The 17,880-nt window shown below is 38.1% G+C and overlaps 1 protein-coding gene across 1 annotated transcript in view; it reads right to left on the reverse strand.

Annotated features, from left to right (window-relative positions):
- Window positions 1-17,880, reverse strand: part of ANKRD31 (ankyrin repeat domain 31) — a 145,477-nt gene that overhangs the window by 87,026 nt on the left and 40,571 nt on the right. The window contains exons 10-12 of the mRNA XM_055086362.1: window positions 14,290-14,445; window positions 6,432-6,574; window positions 1,571-1,715 (exon numbers count right to left, since the gene is read on the reverse strand). Of these exons, the coding sequence (XP_054942337.1) occupies window positions 1,571-1,715; window positions 6,432-6,574; window positions 14,290-14,445 (444 nt within the window). The remainder of the gene's footprint in view (window positions 1-1,570; window positions 1,716-6,431; window positions 6,575-14,289; window positions 14,446-17,880) is intronic.

The raw sequence follows: 17,880 nt of genomic DNA on the forward strand, positions 1-17,880 counted from the left end.
CCTGCGTGTCTGGAGCCTGTGCTCCGCAACGGGAAAGGCCACAACAGTGAGAGGCCCGTGTACCACAAAAAAAAAAAAAAAAAAAAAAAAGTCTACAGATAACAAAGATTGTTAAGGATTTGTAGAAAAAGGAGCCCTTGTATACAGTTGGTGGGAATGCAAACTGGTAAAGCCACTATGGAAAACAGAATGAAGGTTTCTCAAAAAACTAAAAGTAGAACTATCATATGATCCAGCAATTCCACTTCTGGGTATATATCCAAAGAAAATGAAAACACTAATTCAAAAAGATACACACACCCCAATGTTCATAGCAGCACTACTATTTACAATAGCCAAGACATGGAAGCAACCTAACTGTCCATAGCAGATGAATGGATAAAGAAGATACAGTATTTTATATATACAATGAACTATTACTCAACCATAAAAAAGAATGAAATGCTGCCATTTGCAACAACATGGATACCTAGAGGGTATTATTCTTGGTGAGATAAGTCAGAGAAAGACAAATACTCTGTTATCACATATATAGAATCTAAAAAAATAAAACAAACCAATGTATATAACAAACCAATGTATAAACAGAAACAGACTCACTGATATAGAGAACAACGTAATGGTCACCAGTGGGGAGAGGGAAAGGGGAGGGGCAAAATACCAGTTAAGAGATACAAACTACTATGTATAAAATAAATAAGCAACAAGGATATATTGTACAGCCCAGGGAATATAACCACTATTTTGTAATAACTTTAAATGGAGTATAATCTATAAAAATACTGAATAGGGGGCTTCCCTGGTGGCGCAGTGATTGAGAGTCCGCCTGCCGATGCAGGGGACATGGGTTCGTGCCCCGGTCCGGGAAGATCCCACATGCTGCGGAGCGGCTGGGCCCGTGAGCCATGGCCGCTGAGCCTGCACGTCCGGAGCCTGTGCTCCGCAACGGGAGAGGCCACAACAGTGAGAGGCCCGCGTACCACAAAACAAAAAAACAAAAAAACGAAAAAAACTGAATCACTACATTGTACACCTGAAACTAATACAATATTATAAATCAATTATACTTCAATTAAAAAAAACCAGCTCTTATATAATCTTGAAACTGCAGGTCAAGTTCTTTTGTAGTTCAACTTAGTGCAATGATGAATGACAAGGCAAAAGTACAGCTATAAGAAAATATTCTTAAGGAATGAAGGTAAACAATCCTGGCCATATTCATGGAAAATGATACAGCCAAATATAAGTTACATCACCTCATGTTATTCAGACAACGGATTATGGGGAAAAGACCCAGAACTTTACAAAAGTTTTCTTAACTGTTTCCAATACATATTCTTTGGGAAAGTACATTTAATACTATCTTTCTTTGTTCTTTTAGAGTTCTTCCATTTGGTGCATTTGCAAACAAGTCAGTGTGCTCAACTAAAGGAATGGAGCAAGGAGACCACAGGATGGATTTTCTCAAAATTTATGAGGAAAATCAATTTAATTTCTATAATTCCAAGTTTGATTTCTATGACTCTCTATTGACATGATGAACAGATATAATAGGGCAGTTTAATTTTACCTGATGTAAGATGTTTTTGATGTTTAGGAACATATCTCTCAAGGAGACGCTTCATACATGAGTCTTTGGCTTCATCCAAAGCACACTTTCCACTGTCATTTCTAAATAAAGGATCTGCTCCATTCAAAAGAAGTAACTGTGCCACCTAGAGGAAGATTGTGTGAGGGAGCCCAGACAAAAGGTGTATTATTATAAATGTGTGCTAGCATACAACTCTAAGCAACATCAAATATTTCTTTCAACAATACAGTTTGGGTTTCCTGTAACATTACTGCCCAAAACCAAAAATTAATGTAACTGCTACTGAATCATAATTTATTGATATACATATGCCTTCTCTTACAAAAAAAAAAAAAAAGGCGAGAGGAAGTAAGGAAGGGGGAGGAAAGGAGGAATGGAGGGAGGGGCAGAAATGTTTGTGGTTCAGTTGCTGATGAAATGGAGCTAGCAGATTTACCAGGAATTAGGATTATATTCTGTAGTAGTAAATGTAATTTTAACAGGCTCCAGGAAATAGCTGTATCTTCTGTATAGACCTGTGCTCCCCCTCGGTATCGGAGAGGAACAGGTAAATCCTTAATTTGTTACTGCTACTCAAGTAACCTCCTCTATGAAGCTCTCGCTGACCTCCTCACCCACTGATCCCCTAGAGAAAAATGACCTCTTCCTTTTATGTACATATTTTATGTCCAATATGCTCTATATTATACTTATTTCTTATATATTTCTCTCTCCTGTAACTCCAAGTTTTTTGCGGGTAGGACTCTGTTTTCTTTTAAAATTAATTTATTATTTTTGAATAGGAAATTAATAAATATGGTTCAAAATACAGAAGGCTCAGAGAAGTAGACAATGAAAAATAAGTTTCCCTCCTCAACCCTTGTCCTCTAGTCATCTAATTATTTTTTCTAAGTCAGCTCTGGTTACAGTTTCTTCTGAATTTTTCCAGTTAGTCTAGTCCAACAGGTATATATGTACGTATCATAACCGTATACATACATTTTTTCTAACACAAGTGGTCATATACTATATAAATTCCTCTATATCTTAGCTGCCCACCCCACCCTGCAACAGACTTTGAAGACTGTTTCAAATCAGTATGGACTGAACTTCATCATTCTTTTTAGCAGCTGAGTAATAGTTTACTTTTGAATGTACTATATGAATGTACTATAATTTACTTAACCAGTACCCTACTGATGCATGTTTAAGCTGCTTCCAAGTTTTTGCAACAGATATATGTCTTAATCATCTTTATATTCCCAGTGTCTATTTCAGTATCTGGAATAGAGTATATATTTAATAAATGTTGTTTAATAAAAGAATGAATGTTGACCAAGGAGGATGTGGGTAACAGGCTTTAAATAACATTATACTAAATGAAGCCTAGATTTCCATGTTAATGTCTGGAATGAGAGAAAGGATCTGAATTTCTTTTTTTTTTTTTTTTTTTTGCGGTACGCGGGCCTCTCACTATTGTGGCCTCTCCCGTTGCGGAGCACAGGCTCCGGATGCACAGGCTCCGCCGCACGTGGGATCCTCCCGGACCGGGGCACGAACCCGCGTCCCCTGCATCGGCAGGCGGATCTTTTTTTTTTTTTTTTTTTTTGCGGTACGCGGGCCTCTCACTATTGTGGCCTCTCCCGTTGCGGAGCACAGGCTCCGGATGCACAGGCTCCGCCGCACGTGGGATCCTCCCGGACCGGGGCACGAACCCGCGTCCCCTGCATCGGCAGGCGGACTCTCAACCACTGTGCCACCAGGGAAGCCCAGGATCTGAATTTCTGTAAATTTTATGCATCTGAAGATTAAAGATATATACATTTTTCCTTTTATAAGAAAGCATTCTAGGAGAGAAAAATGCCCCACCACACACAGGGAGAATATGAGCCAAATCTTTTAAAAATTATTAAGACTCAGCAACTTGATTCTGCTTTTCAAATGGCTTTACTGTGGGAGTTTAATGATAGATAGGGGGACTGAAAGTAATAGTAGATATAATTAAATTTATAATTCATATTCCTGGAGCTTCACATTTTGTTTAGTAATACAAATAGAGAGTGTACCACTTTCTTTCAGGAAAAGTAGTTTCATAAGTGGGTTGCCAAAGGAGCTGTGCTGCTTATCTCTGGAGGTTTTATGTCAAATAATAAGCCATGCACTATGAAAGTAACTCAGGATCAACAAGCATGAGAAAGAAGATGGGAGGAAGGGAAAAGGCAAGGGCTAGAGCTTCACTTTTCTGGAAATCTGGGTTGGTGATCCCAAGGGAGTGAATACATTACTTTGGCAGTCTCTGTTTTAGACTCTGGATACTCTGCTTCACTAACTATTCACATTTACCAATTCTCTCTATAGCTTGGTATCAGGAATTCTGAAGCCTAACTAATATATCCTCTTCAAAAAACTCTCTTCTTACCAAATGGCAGTAAATCAGTTATTTCCACTGAGTTTTTTACCCCTATTTTAAATCTGCATTTAGGTTCTGTATTAGTTATCTGTTGCTACCTAACTAGTTACCCCAAAACTTAGTAGCTTAGAACAATAATAAATATTTATAATCTCATAGTTTCTGTGGGTCAGGAATTTGGGAGTGGCCACAGGTGGATGGTTCTGCCTCAGGGTCTCTCATGAGGTTACAGTCAAGAGGTTGGCTGCAGATACAATCACCTAAAAGCTTGCCTGGGGACTTCCCTGGTGGCGCAGTAGTTAAGAATCCACCTGCCAAGGCAGGGGACACGGTTCAAGCCCTGGTCCGGGAAGATCCCACATGCCGCGGAGCAACTAAGCCCGTGAGGCACAACTACTGAGCCTGCACTCTAGAGCCCGAGAGCCACAACTACTGAGCCCGTGCGCCTAGAGCCCATGCTCTACAAGAGAAGCCACCACAATGAGAAGCCTGTGCACCGCAACGAAGAGTAGCCCCAGCTCACCGCAACTAGAGAAAGCCCACATGCAGCAACGAAGACCCAACGCAGCCAAAAATAAATAAAATAAATAAATAAATAATAAGCCTTTAAAAAAAACACACACACACTAAAGAGACATAACAAACATATGTAATGTACAGACATTGATAGATCCTGATTCAAACAAAAACTTGTAATAAAAAACATTTTTTGATAATTTGGGGAAATTTAAAATACGGACTACATATTATTAAATGGTATTTAAAATTTTAATTTTTATTAGGTAAGATGATAAAAAAATGTGGGTGTGGAAAAAAATGTCCTTTTCTGTTAGAGATGCAGGTACAAGTATTTATGGATAAAATGGTATGGTGTCTGGGATTTTAAAAAAATACTCCCAAACAACAACAAAACACCATCCATGCTCCGGCCTGTTGATGTGGTATGACTTTTTAAAGTGTAATAGAATATACAATCAAACTTTATAAGAAAGTTCACTCCAGACACAAATGGAATGCATAATCACCATGTCTGGGGGATATCTTTTCAGTATCTGTGAATCCCAGTAACATTGTCAATGAACCTCCAATTCAACATCTCAAATATTTATATACCACAGGATACTTCAGGAGTTAGAGGCCTGTGTCTTTGGTCCCTTTTACTTCACTAAGGGTACAAGAGAAGGCTACATATCTGCAAAGGCCAGAAAGAAGACTGCCAGTTATAGCCTATGAGGCAGAAGTTAATTGGAGCCAAGTTATCAGGAGGGGCAAAGGAAGAACTGAGAAAGAAAAGAAAAAAAGGTATAAAGCACCCATGGCTCATATTACCCAAAGGGAGAAAAGATTCTTGACCAGGACAGGTCAGCCCTGGCAAGTTGGAGAGTGGATGGGCCATGGAGAGAGAGAAGAAATGCTTTGGCATGAGGTTTCTCTGCTAGAGGCCAGTTTTGAAGAGCAGATAAAAGACAGAGAGAAGGCTCACACCATCACTTGTTCTAGCATTCTTCTGGCCATTAAATTAGGTCCAAGGCAGAATTCTCTCCCCCAAGCCCTCTACAAAATGTGCAGGAATGACCACCTACCGTCAGGTGATACATTATCCAAAAAAAGGAAAACCACTTAAACCCTCCAAACTAGGAAGGGATATGTCCTATTTGTCTACGCCCATGGTTCCTGGCAGCCTTCCCCAGCTCTACCTGTGGTAGGCATTTCTTCTGGAGGAACACTGAACAGATCTTCCTGAGCCTAGTTGATTAGCCCCCTTTCCTACCCTAGAGGTTTTAAACCCAGAGGCAACTTCCAATACTTGAAATAAATAATAAGCTATTTTCAGCAAGTGCCTCAGACCAATGCAGTTCCTGGACCAGAAAAATGTCTAGGAAGCTCAGAACATATATGATAAAGCAAGTGTGATGGAATTCATAATCTTAATTAATATTACCATTATTGAAGTTACTATTAACCAACTTGTATAGAATTATAGTATTTTGATACTATAAACACTGGTAACCTCTGTGCTGGTGTGTACTGGTTGATCATTAAAACCTGGGAGGTTCTCATGTCTTAGTCTGACTCTGAAAGTAACACTACACTACAAAAAAGTGTAAGCCTGCTATCAGGGCTGGACATCACTGTGTAACACTCTAAGAAGGAAATGTTCTCCTAAAGACTATAAAGTACCATACAAAAAGAGTCTAAAGAAATTTTTAAAATACTGTGTATAACCAAAATACACATTCTGTAGTTAGTAAAAGTAACATGTAAAATGGGATTTACCACATTAGGCACAACTGATCCACCACACAGTAAAATTTTATTATGAATTCTGAGTATTGATTAGCAGAATGAACTGAAACTGGATCCCTATCTGTTTTTCTATTGCTTGGTCCCAGAGCTTTTTAATACTTGCAGAATGTAGTGTTTGTTCTGCAAACAAAAGAATCACAGTACCTTATAATGTCCGTTCATCACAGCATCATGTAGGGGAGTGATCTGGTACATTCCTCTGATATTTACATCTGCTCCACCCTTTAATAGTTCACTTGCTGTCTGATAAAATCCTCCTACACTAGCTTCATGAAGTGCTGTCCAACCTGTTACACAAAAGAGAAATGGTGTTTGTTTATATTTGGCATCTTAATAATGTTTGTGCTTGTCCTTAAAATAAGAACTCTAATTCTAAGTTGTTGCTTTAAAAATATTTTGGTTATATGAGACAAGATAATCTCACCATGAAAGCAACCTGTGTTATTTGTGGATTCAATAAATCTGATGGACAAATAAAATTCCTACCCCTAATTCTGTTGGTGTTAATATGGAAAAATATGAAAATAAGTAAAATATTTGAAACTATTTTTGCCCCCCTCAAATAAAAAGGCTGTAAGGGGGGGTCATTATTAGCTCATAGAGAATGCTGGTTGCAGGCTACTTTTCTGCAGAGAAGAGGGGGAAAAGCCTTATTTGTAACTTAAGGTACTTCCATTAAAATAACCCACCCAGCCAGCAAGACTACGCAGAAGTCAGTTCAAAAGTATACAGTCGACTCGTGAACAACGTGGGTTTGAACTGTGCAGGTTCACCTTATACACAGATTTTTTTCCAACAGTAAATACTACAGTACTACACAATCTGAGATTAGCTGAAGGAGTAACCATGGATACGGAGGGCTAACTGTAACTTATTCTCAGATTTTTGACCATACAGAGGCTTGGCACCCTTAACTCTCAGGTTGTTCATGGGTCAACTGTATATTTCTTTTCTCCCTATTTGCAAAAAGTTAGTTACAGTAAATTCAACAAACATACCACAAACTGCTCCAAGAAAACCAGTCATCCAAATAAATATCTTCTTCCTTTGCTAGCCAGATATAATAGTATAAGTCAAAGATATCTAAACTCCAAAAAAAGCATATGATTGATGTAAGAAAACATAAAAAGTTGCAAGTTAAAGTGTGCTTCATTCTTTCCTTCCATAAACCAGAGTTTCTCAATCTTGGCACTAACATTTTCAGAACCTTCTCCATAATCCAGTTTCTCAATCTTGGCACTGACATCTTGGGCTAAATGTTCTGGGCACTGTAGGATGTTTAGCAGTATCCCTGGTCTTAATCCATCAGATGCCAGTAGTACCCTGCTGCCTATTCCAGTTGTAAAAACTAAAAATGTTTCCAGAAACTACCAAATGTCCCCTTTGAGGGGACACTCCAGTTAAGAACGTCTATAGAAGGAGTTTCTCCAATACTATTAAGTAGAAAGCCTTGAGGAAGAAATGAAGAGCACCAAAACTGGTAAATATATAGTTAATAGAATTTATTTCCTATAAATTTCCTTAAAATACACAAGGCTACTTAAAGCAAAAATTATAACTTTATGTTTTGGAGTTTATCCTGTATATACATGTAATATATGTGACAGACATAACATAAAGGATAAGGGAGGGGCTTCCCTGGTGGCACAGTGGTTAAGAATCTGCCTGCCAATGCAGGGGACACGAGTTCAAGCCCTGAGCCAGGAAGATCCCACATGCCACGGAGCAACTAAGCCCGTGTGCCACAACTACTGAGCCTGTGCTCTAGAGCCCACGAGCCACAACTACTGAGCCTGTGTGCCACAAGTACTGAAGCCCGTGTGCCTAGAGCCCACGCTCCACAACATGAGAAGCCACTGCAATGAGAAGCCTGCACACAGCAACGAAGAGCAGCCCCCGCTCACTGCAACTAGAAAAAGACCACGCACAGCAACGAAGACCCAATGTAGCCAAAAATAAATAAATAAATTTATTAAAATAAAAAAAAAAGGAAAAGGGAGATGTATTCAATGTTCTTACATTTTATATGAAGTATTACAATATTAACTCTAAGACAAATATAAAACATTAAAAATGTATATTGTAATCCCTAGAGTAATCACTACAAAATAATGCAAAGACAAAGAAAGAAACAAATAGATGAAGACACAAGAAACACGAGTAAAATGGCAGTAAATAGAAATATTCATATTAAATGAAAATCGACTAATTACCCCAATTAGACAGGCAGAGGTTGTCAGAATGAAATAAGAACATTTTCTCACACTACATACAAAAATAAACTCAAAAAGGATTGAAGATGTAAATGTAAGATGGAAAATCATAAAACTCCCAGAAGAAAACATAGGCAGAACACACTTTGACATAAATCATAGCAATACTTTTTTGGATCTGTCTCTTAAGATGAAGAAAACAAAACCAAAAATAAACGAATGGGACCTAGTTAAACTGAAAAGCTTTTGCACAGCAAAGGAAACCATCGACAAAACAAAAAGACAATGTACTGGATGGGAGAAAACATTTGCAAATGATATGACCAATAAGAGGTTAATATCCAAAATACATAAACAGCTCATACAACTCAATATCAAGAAAACAAACAGGCCAATCAAAAAATGGGCAGAAGACCTGAACAGACATTTTTCCAAAGAAGACATACAGCTGGCTAACAGGCACATGAAAAGATGCCCAACATGAAAAATTATCAGAGAAATACAAATCAAAACCACAATGAGATATCACCTCACAACTGTCAAAATGGCTATCATCAAAAAGTCTGCAAATAACAAAGGCTGGTGAGGATGCAGAGAAAAGATAACCCTTGTACACTGTTGGTAGAAATGTAAATTGGTACAGCCACTATGGAAAACTGTATGGAGGTTCCTCAAAAACCAAAAAACAGAACTACCTTATGATCCAGCAATTCTACTGCTGGGTATGTATCTGAAGAAAATGAAAACACTAATTTGAAGATACATGCACCCCAATGTTCACAGCAGCATTATTTACAAATAGTCAAGATTTGGAAGCAACTTAAGTGCCCAACAATGATGAACAGAAAAAGAAGATGTGGTATACACACACACACACACACACACACACACACACACACACACACTGGAATATTACTCAGCCATAAAAAAGAATGAAATCTGTCATTTGCAACAATGTGGATGGACCTAGAGAGTACTATGCTTAGCGAAATATGACGGAGAAAGACAAATACTATATGTTATGACATTTGTGAAATCTAAAAAATAAAACAAACAAATGTATATAACAAAACAGAAACAGACTTACACATATAGAGTAAAAACTAATGGCTACCAGTGGATAGAGGGACGTGGGGAGGGGCAAGAAAGAGGTAGGGAATTAAGAGACACAATCTACTATGTACAAAATACATAAGCAATATGGAAATATTGTACAGGACTGGGAAATATAGCCATTATTTTGTATTAACTTTAAATGGAGTATAACATATAAAAATATTGCATTACTATGTTGTATACCTGAAACTAATATAATATTGTAAATCAACTAAACTTCAATTTTTAAAAATAATAAAGAAATAAATGTTTGAGAAAGCCATGTTGGAGTTGAAAGAATAATTGAAAAAATAAAAAATATGTATACTGGCCTCTGCCCCCTGGTTCCTAACACAGAGCTCCTAAAACCCTTGTAAACAGGGGTGGCAGGAGAACCTTTCGTCCTTATAGTCTTTGACCCTAGTTCCTGATACAGAATTTCCAAGACCTTTGTAATTTCCTGAATGATAGGAGAATCTGTCTCAGAGCTCCTAAAATCCCCTGGAATTTCCTGGGAGATAGAAGTGTATTTTGTTCCAATGAAGCAAGTTTTGGTGGGCTCATAGATGAGGCTGGTCACCACAAAGACCAAGTCATAATTAGAAGCTGGAACTTTCAGTTCTGCCTCTGTACTTCAGAAAGGAGAGAGGGGCTAGAAATGGATTTAAAAATCGATCATGCCTACGTGATGAAGTCTCCATAAAAATCCCCGAAGTATGGGGTTTGGAGAGCTTATCCAGGTTGGTGAACATACCTGCATGCTGAAAGGACAGCACACCCCAATTCCATGGAGACAGAATTTCCTGTGTTTCGGACCCTTCCAGACCTCACCTTATGTACCCTCTTCATCTGGCTTTTCAACTGTATCCTTAATCATATGCTTTATTATATAATAAACTGGTAAATATAAGTTAAGTGTTTCCCTGAGTCCATGAGCTGTTCTAGGAAATGATCAAATCCAAGAAATGGGTCATGGTAACTCCCAGTTTGTAGCCAAGGTGAATGAAAGCTGTGGGTAACCTGGTGATCTCCTATTTGCGATTGGCATCTGAAGTGGGGGTCAGCCTCATGGGACTGATTTCTTAATCTGTGGAGTCTACATTAACAATGTTTAGTGTCAGAATTGAATTGAATTTCAGGATACCCAGCTGGTGTGGAAGAATTGTTCAATGTGTGGAAAACCCACATATCTGGGTGTGAGTAGAGGAGAAACACATGAGTGTTTGCCTTTACAATAAGTATGTAACAAAAACAAATACGGAGAATCTAGGAATTAGGTATATGGATGTTCACTGTTCAATTCTTTCAACTTTTCTGTATGTTTGAAATATTTCATAATTTCATAAAAATTTTCAAATAAGCGTGAACTTTTGGAAGATAACTAAGAACTATCTATTTTTTAAAAAATAATATAAAAACTCCCTTCCCCCAAAGTACTGTCTCCAATAAAAAGCGTGAACTAGTTGCTATATAGGTTCTGGGACCTGTAAACCAGTGGAAATTTGCTTACTGATAATGTACACTGGTTAACTTGATTATTTGCCACACTCTAGGTTTGGTGGGATGAAAAATGAAGTATCAGAAATCCAGAAGTTATTAACTTTGGAATGCAGATGATGATTTTCCTTCTAGGAAACTTCCTTTCCTTATTTAGGTTTTGCTTAGACTACAATAAAAATTAGTTTCCTAAAGGGGACAGAAATGGCTGCTACAGGAATGAGAAAATAACCATAACAAAAGATGTTTGTTTTCCCTGAGCTCAGAATGACTAAAAGATAGGGTAAATGTAAAGCAACTACCTGGCTTCCAAGAAAAAGCCAGTCTCGTACACTAAATTTACTTCAGAAAATTCCCATAGAAAACAAAGTACATGTGAGCAATTTATAGTAAATGATGGGGTCTTGGGGAGGGAAGCCGAAAATGACTGCTACTTTAAGTGTGACCTAAGTAAGCAAGGATGACCCAGTGATGAACAGTATCAGTTCCAGGGTTGAAAGAAATTCCCAGCAGCAACAAAGCCAGAGGGACCTTTATTCTGCAGAGAGCTACTCTAGACCACAGAAAGGGCTACATATTCCAGAAAGAAATCAAATGTAACAAAGAATTTCCCTTCTCCTAAGGCTTACTCCTTCTGTGTTGTAAAACCACTCCTCTTAAATAAAGATGGAGTACATTTTATAACAGATCTTTTATTATCTCCCAAAACTGCAGGTTGGGAGATCCTTAAGCAACATCGTTTTTTCTTTTTAAAAATGTAACTATCTTGGAGGAAATTTCTTTAAAGGTTTATAAAAGTGTAAATTTCCCATGAAGACAATATAATTTAACGCATTTGTTTAAAAAGATTCAAGATCATAATAATATTAGTTATATGATCTAATGCAGCAATTGTTAACACCTACAGAGATATAAAGTGCACTCTCTTCATTACAGTCCTCAACAATTTTGCCTCTCATTTTTTATCTGTCTCTTGCCTTGCTGTTGGCTTAAACTTCCTGCTATTATCAATATCCTGGCCTAAGCCAACCTTTCTTTTCAGTTCTAATGTGTCATAGGCTTAGGAATCAGATAGGATTCTGTGTAAAATAATGATCAAGTCATTGATCTGAGAGGGTTTTAGCAAAGAAGCTTTATTAGATCTATTTTAGGTATTCAGAATTTATTTTCAGGCTACTTCATGGTTGTCACCCTTGGTTTTGATAGGTAAAGAATTATTGAAATTGGTTTTTTAAATCAAAGATATCACAAAATGTAAATGAGGACTTATAAAATGCAAATGTTACCTATAAAAAGACCATTGGTCTGTTACTATAACATTTTGTTAATTCCTCAAAAGGCACTTAAGCCTTTATTGGATTATCTCACAAAATAAATTTATTTAAACCTTCCTCGTAGATGTTTATATTTTTGTTTTCATAGTATCTGGCACAGAGGAGGCATACGGTAAAATCTCACTATCACTACACTGAATTATATAGAGGCCATACACCTCTTGTCCATAGTTCTTGAACATTAATGAGAATAAAAATCATCTAGGGAACTTGATTTCCAGATTTTAACCTATAGATTTTGATTGTGATTTTGAGTGATTTTGTGTGTGTGTGCTTTGGGGGGGTGAAGTAAAGGTTGCATTTTGAACAAATATTTTAAGTGACTCTTACAAAAATGGCTTACGGACAACCCTTTGCAAACACTGCCCTCTGCAATTCTGTGGGATGTGGTAGCTAGAAGTAGTAAAGCTCAGATTAAGATGCAAATTGAGAAGGAAAGATAGAAAACAAGAGAGTTCACAAAGTCTGGAAAATATGGAAGGATAAAGAATTCATGAAGGTCACAGAAGTACCTAGGGAAGTGAGGAGAAGGTCACTGCCTGGCCAAAGACAAGCAGGGAATAGCAACTGGGGATGTTAGTGATGGCACAGAAAAAAAGGTTAATGAAAAGAAACATGTTAAGATTGATGCTTGGGAAATCCATAAAGTCCAGTTAGTGGCATGCAGAACTACTTCTGAACTTAAGGAGCACATAGAGACTAAGAGAAAGAACCATATATTTCTCAAAATCAGGGAGCAAGTGCTCTGGCTAGCAAGTAAGGATCCAAGGTTGAGGGCTATAAGACCATAATGGATGAACTGGGTGTGAGACTTAGAATAATAGTCTTTAAAACCCTGATTATAGTATAAACCCAGGTGCTGCTAAAGTAAGTACTGGGGGTGCACTTGTAATCACCTGCTTGTCCATGGATTATGCTGCTTATCTCTGTGTACCATAAGACTTTGTGCATTGTTTCATATATCGAGAAAGTCTAGAAACAATAATAAAGGTATGGACACAGTGCTGCTCAGTGTTTTAAGTACTTAAGTGCCTTTAAGGAATCATTCCTCTCCAGGAGACTGTATCAGGTTCTCCCCACAGGAACACTGTACCAGAGACCTAGCCTTGCAGAAAGACTGTTCTTTCTGAGCTTCCTGCCCCACCCTCTCTACCTCATAGTCTGTTCTCTCCATTTCCCTGGCAATTGTCCTTGCTGTACATCTACCATTTTATCATCAATTTTCCCTGAAGCTCAGTGTACCATCAGCTTCTTTCAGCTTTGAACCTCATTTCTCTTCCATTAAAAGCTGAGTCTCATAGTAAAAATGCCCACACAAAGCCAGCAAGCCAGCCCCAGGAACCCCATCCTTCTGTGTAATGCCACTGCACATGGCCCACCTGGTGCAGTGGGCCTTTGAAGGCATAACCTTTGAAGGCAGGCATAATCTTTTTTTTTTTTTTTGTGGTATGCGGGCCTTCCTCTGTTGTGGCCTCTCCCGTTGCGGAGCACAGGCTCTGGACACGCAGGCTCAGCGGCCATGGCCCACGGGCCCAGCCGCTCCGCGGCACGTGGGATCCTCCCAGACCGGGGCGCGAACCCGGTTCCCCTGCATCGGCAGGCGGACGCGCAACCACTGCGCCACCAGGGAGGCCCCAGGCATAATCTTTGAAGGTGAAATGTAATGTTCTTCTCCTGCCTCTCCCCCCTATCTTACCACTTCCCTGGGAGATGATGGTGAAGCACTGCCTAAGCAGAAAAATTACCTGGAAGCTTTCTGTTTGAGACTTGCCTTAGGTCTACTTTGCTATAGTTTCATAGTAGTGACTCAGCTGAAACTACAAACCACTCTTAAGATAACTGTAAGTGGTAACCACAACCTACCAGCATAACTTGGTTGATTAACATTTCCACCTTTCTTCATATAATGATGAACAAGATTAGCATCATTGTGCAGAGCAGCTTTATACAGTAAGTTCTCTCCAAACATGTTTCTCCGGTTAATGTTACAACGAGATACTTTATTCATCTTCATTTTTTCTGAAATGAGGGCGTGAACAAAAGAAAACAAAAAAATTAATAATCCTTATTTGAAAATCAAGAGGAATATAAGTAATAGAATGAATCCAGTCAACATTCTGGAATAGAGTATATTACATTATGGAGGAGTATTTCATCCATTAACCCATCTATAATGGTATCTACATGCAAAAAGGTGAAAAAGACAAATGACATTAGTTTGAAATATTTGAGTAAATTATAAATCATGTAAGCAGTTTATATTGATTGAAAGAAACTTCAGGAAAGGTGCATATATGAGAAGACTAATGGATTATTTTCTTAAAAGTTCTGGTGAAAGGGATTATTTAAATCCAGAATTAGATGTTATTAAACCTAACAAAATACTACAATACCAAAATGTCTTATAAAACCATGAGGAGAAAATCTCAGAAGTATATAAGGAAGATACAAAAATTAACCCCAGCAAGACCAGAAAAGAGAATGCTAAATTTTCTTTCTTTACTAAAAATAATTGTCATGAAATTAAATAAAGCTTGGTCTTGAGCAGTGTAATAGTTTTGACTTCCTAAGCTGGGAAATACACAATTAAAATAGTTTTCCAGGTTATATATACCAAGTATCATTTCTCCCCTGTGCCTCCTAAACTCCTCATCTAGATAATCCACATCCTGTCAATTTTTACAGATAATACTCATTTGGTTTTCCTGAATTTCAGAATAGCTTTTTTTTCCTTTGGCACACCGCCCAGCTTGTGGGATTGAACCCGGGCCCTCGGCAGTGACAGCACAGAGTCCTAACCACTGGACCGCCAGGGAATTCCCTCAGAGTAACTTTGGTGATAGCTTTTCCAGTTTCATCTAAATAACCTGCCCCATCCTAAAACCTCAGAAAGGTAATTGAGTATTGCAAAAGATTTCTTAATGGACCACAATTTAACTGCTTTGTTTTTATTTGATTCTCTCCATTCAGTTCCACTGTAAAACAAACCAACTGCTGAACACCTGAGCCTGCCTTCCCCCACCCCAGACTACAAAGCATTCTGCTCCCACCAGATAAACTATATGCAAAAATCAATAGTCTTTACTCCCAGATCTGTCTTTTCCAGTTGTACCTCTAATATAAATATGCAATTTATTCAAAATAACAAATTAAGAATACAAAAATTTTCAATGAAAACTAAGTTGTGAAAGACATTCACTTCCAATCACGACTATGTGACTTGCCCTCCCATTGTAAACAACTAGAATATTAAACAAAATATATGGAGGGAAAAGACCCTTTATTCAGACATTGGAAAACAGGTAGTTCAGACCTATTTGACTCCCCTGAGTGAAGACAATGAAGTGAGCCCTAAGGTCACTCACTCCAGCTTCTTGTCTGGAGGCTTTTCAGAGTATAGCACAAGCACAGCAAGGTGATTCTGCTGAGCTAAGGAGACAGAGGTCAGAGTCTGGGGAGACTGGGGTGAACAGAACTTACAGGGCAGGGCACCAGAGATGAGAGCGTAGAGAAAAGGCACCAGAAATCTGTAAGAAGGGCTCCTTAAGTTGTTATCTGAATACTGAACTGCTCATGCATGGGGTGAATCTTCATGAGGCTGGGCAAGAACAATTACCCAGGAACTATAAATTAACAACCATCAGAGATCACACAGGCTGGGAGACATTCACATTCCTGCCAGGCTGAGGAGAGAGGCCTTGCTCAACTACTGGAACATTCAGAGAGACCTTTAATGGGTCATGTCTTAGTAGCAGAGCTAAACTAGTCCTAGAGTAAAGCTTACACTAGACCTGCCTAACAAGGTTTTTAAAAAAGTGTTGAAAGGATCAAACTGATCTTCAAGTAACCTGTTGGCCAAAACAAAAATCAACACTCTTAAAATACACAGAATGACACTGAATAACATTCTGCTGCATATAGATATCCAATCGTTCTCCACTACAAAGGCCTTGTGCCTTTGTCAAAACTCAGGGTTTATTTCTGAACTCCCTTCTCCTTCCATGGCCCTATTTCCCTATCTTGATGCCAATATCATGCTGTTTTGATTATACCATATAATAATTCTTGAAATCAGGTAGTGTTAGCCCTTTAACTTTGTTCTTTATCAGAGTTGTCTTACTATTCTAGATTTTTTGCATTCCATATGAATTTTAGAACCAGCTTTGGAATTTCTATAAGAAAATCCTACAGGAATTTTGATTGAGATTGTGTAGAATCCATAAATATAGCTGAGTAGAAATAACATCTTAATAATATTGTCTTCTGACTCAATCTCTCTCCATTTCTCTCCATCAAATTTTCTGTGTTGGGCTTCCCTGGTGGCGCAGTGGTTGAGAGTCTGCCTGCCAATGCAGGGGACGCCGGTTCGTGCCCCGGTCCGGGAAGATCCCACATGCCGCGGAGCAGCTGGGCCTGTGAGCCGTGGCCGCTAAGCCTGCGCGTCCGGAGCCTGTGCTCCGCAATGGGAGAGGCCACAGAAGTGAGAGGCCCACGTACGGGAAAAAAAAAAAAAAAAATTTCTGTGTTTTCTCTGTCTAATATTTTGTAGGTTTCAGTGTACCTGTCTTTTACATCTTTTGCTAAATTTTATCTGTATTTCACATTTTTTGAAACTGTGGCATAAATTTTACTTCCTAATTGTTTGGTTTTCATATTTCACTTTCTAATTGTTGCTATAATACAGAAATATAATTAATATTTGTATATTGATCTTGTATCTTGCAACTTTGCTAAACTCACTTACAGTTGTTTTTATTGTAGATTCCATCAGATTTTCTATACAGACGATTATGTCACTTGTGACTAAAGACTGTTTTACTTCTTCTTTTCCAACACGGATGCCTTTTATTTGTTTTTCTTCTTGACTGTACTGGCTAGGACCTCCAGTACAATGATCAAGTGGTGGAAACAGACATCCCTGTCTTATTTCTGATCTTAGGGGGAAAGCATTCAGTCTTTCACCATTAAGTATGACAGCTGTGTATTTTTTTTGTAGATGCCCTTTGTCAGATTAACCAAGTTCCCCTCTATTCTGAGTTTGCTGAGAGTTTTCATCAGTAATGGATGTTAGGTGTTGTCAAAATCTTTCTCTGCATCATCGACTACGATGATCATATGGTTTTTCGTTTTTAGCTTATTAATATAACAAATTACAGTGATTGATTTTCAAATGTAATGTAATGTAAATTTTTTGTTCTAGTTCCGTAAAAAATGCCATTGGTAATTTAATAGGGATTGCATTGAATCTGTAGATTGCTTTGGGTAGTACAGTCATTTTCACAATATTGATTCTTCCAATCCAAGAACATGGTATATCTCTCCATTTGTTGGTATCACCTTTAATTTCTTTCATCAGTGTCTTATAGTTTTCTGCATACAGGTCTTTTGTCTCCCTAGGTAGGTTTATTCCTAGGTATTTTATTCTTTTTGTTGCAGTGGTAAATGGGAGTGTTT

Source organism: Physeter macrocephalus, chromosome 8 (genome assembly GCF_002837175.3).
Source record: "Physeter macrocephalus isolate SW-GA chromosome 8, ASM283717v5, whole genome shotgun sequence".
NCBI lineage: Eukaryota > Metazoa > Chordata > Mammalia > Artiodactyla > Physeteridae > Physeter > Physeter macrocephalus.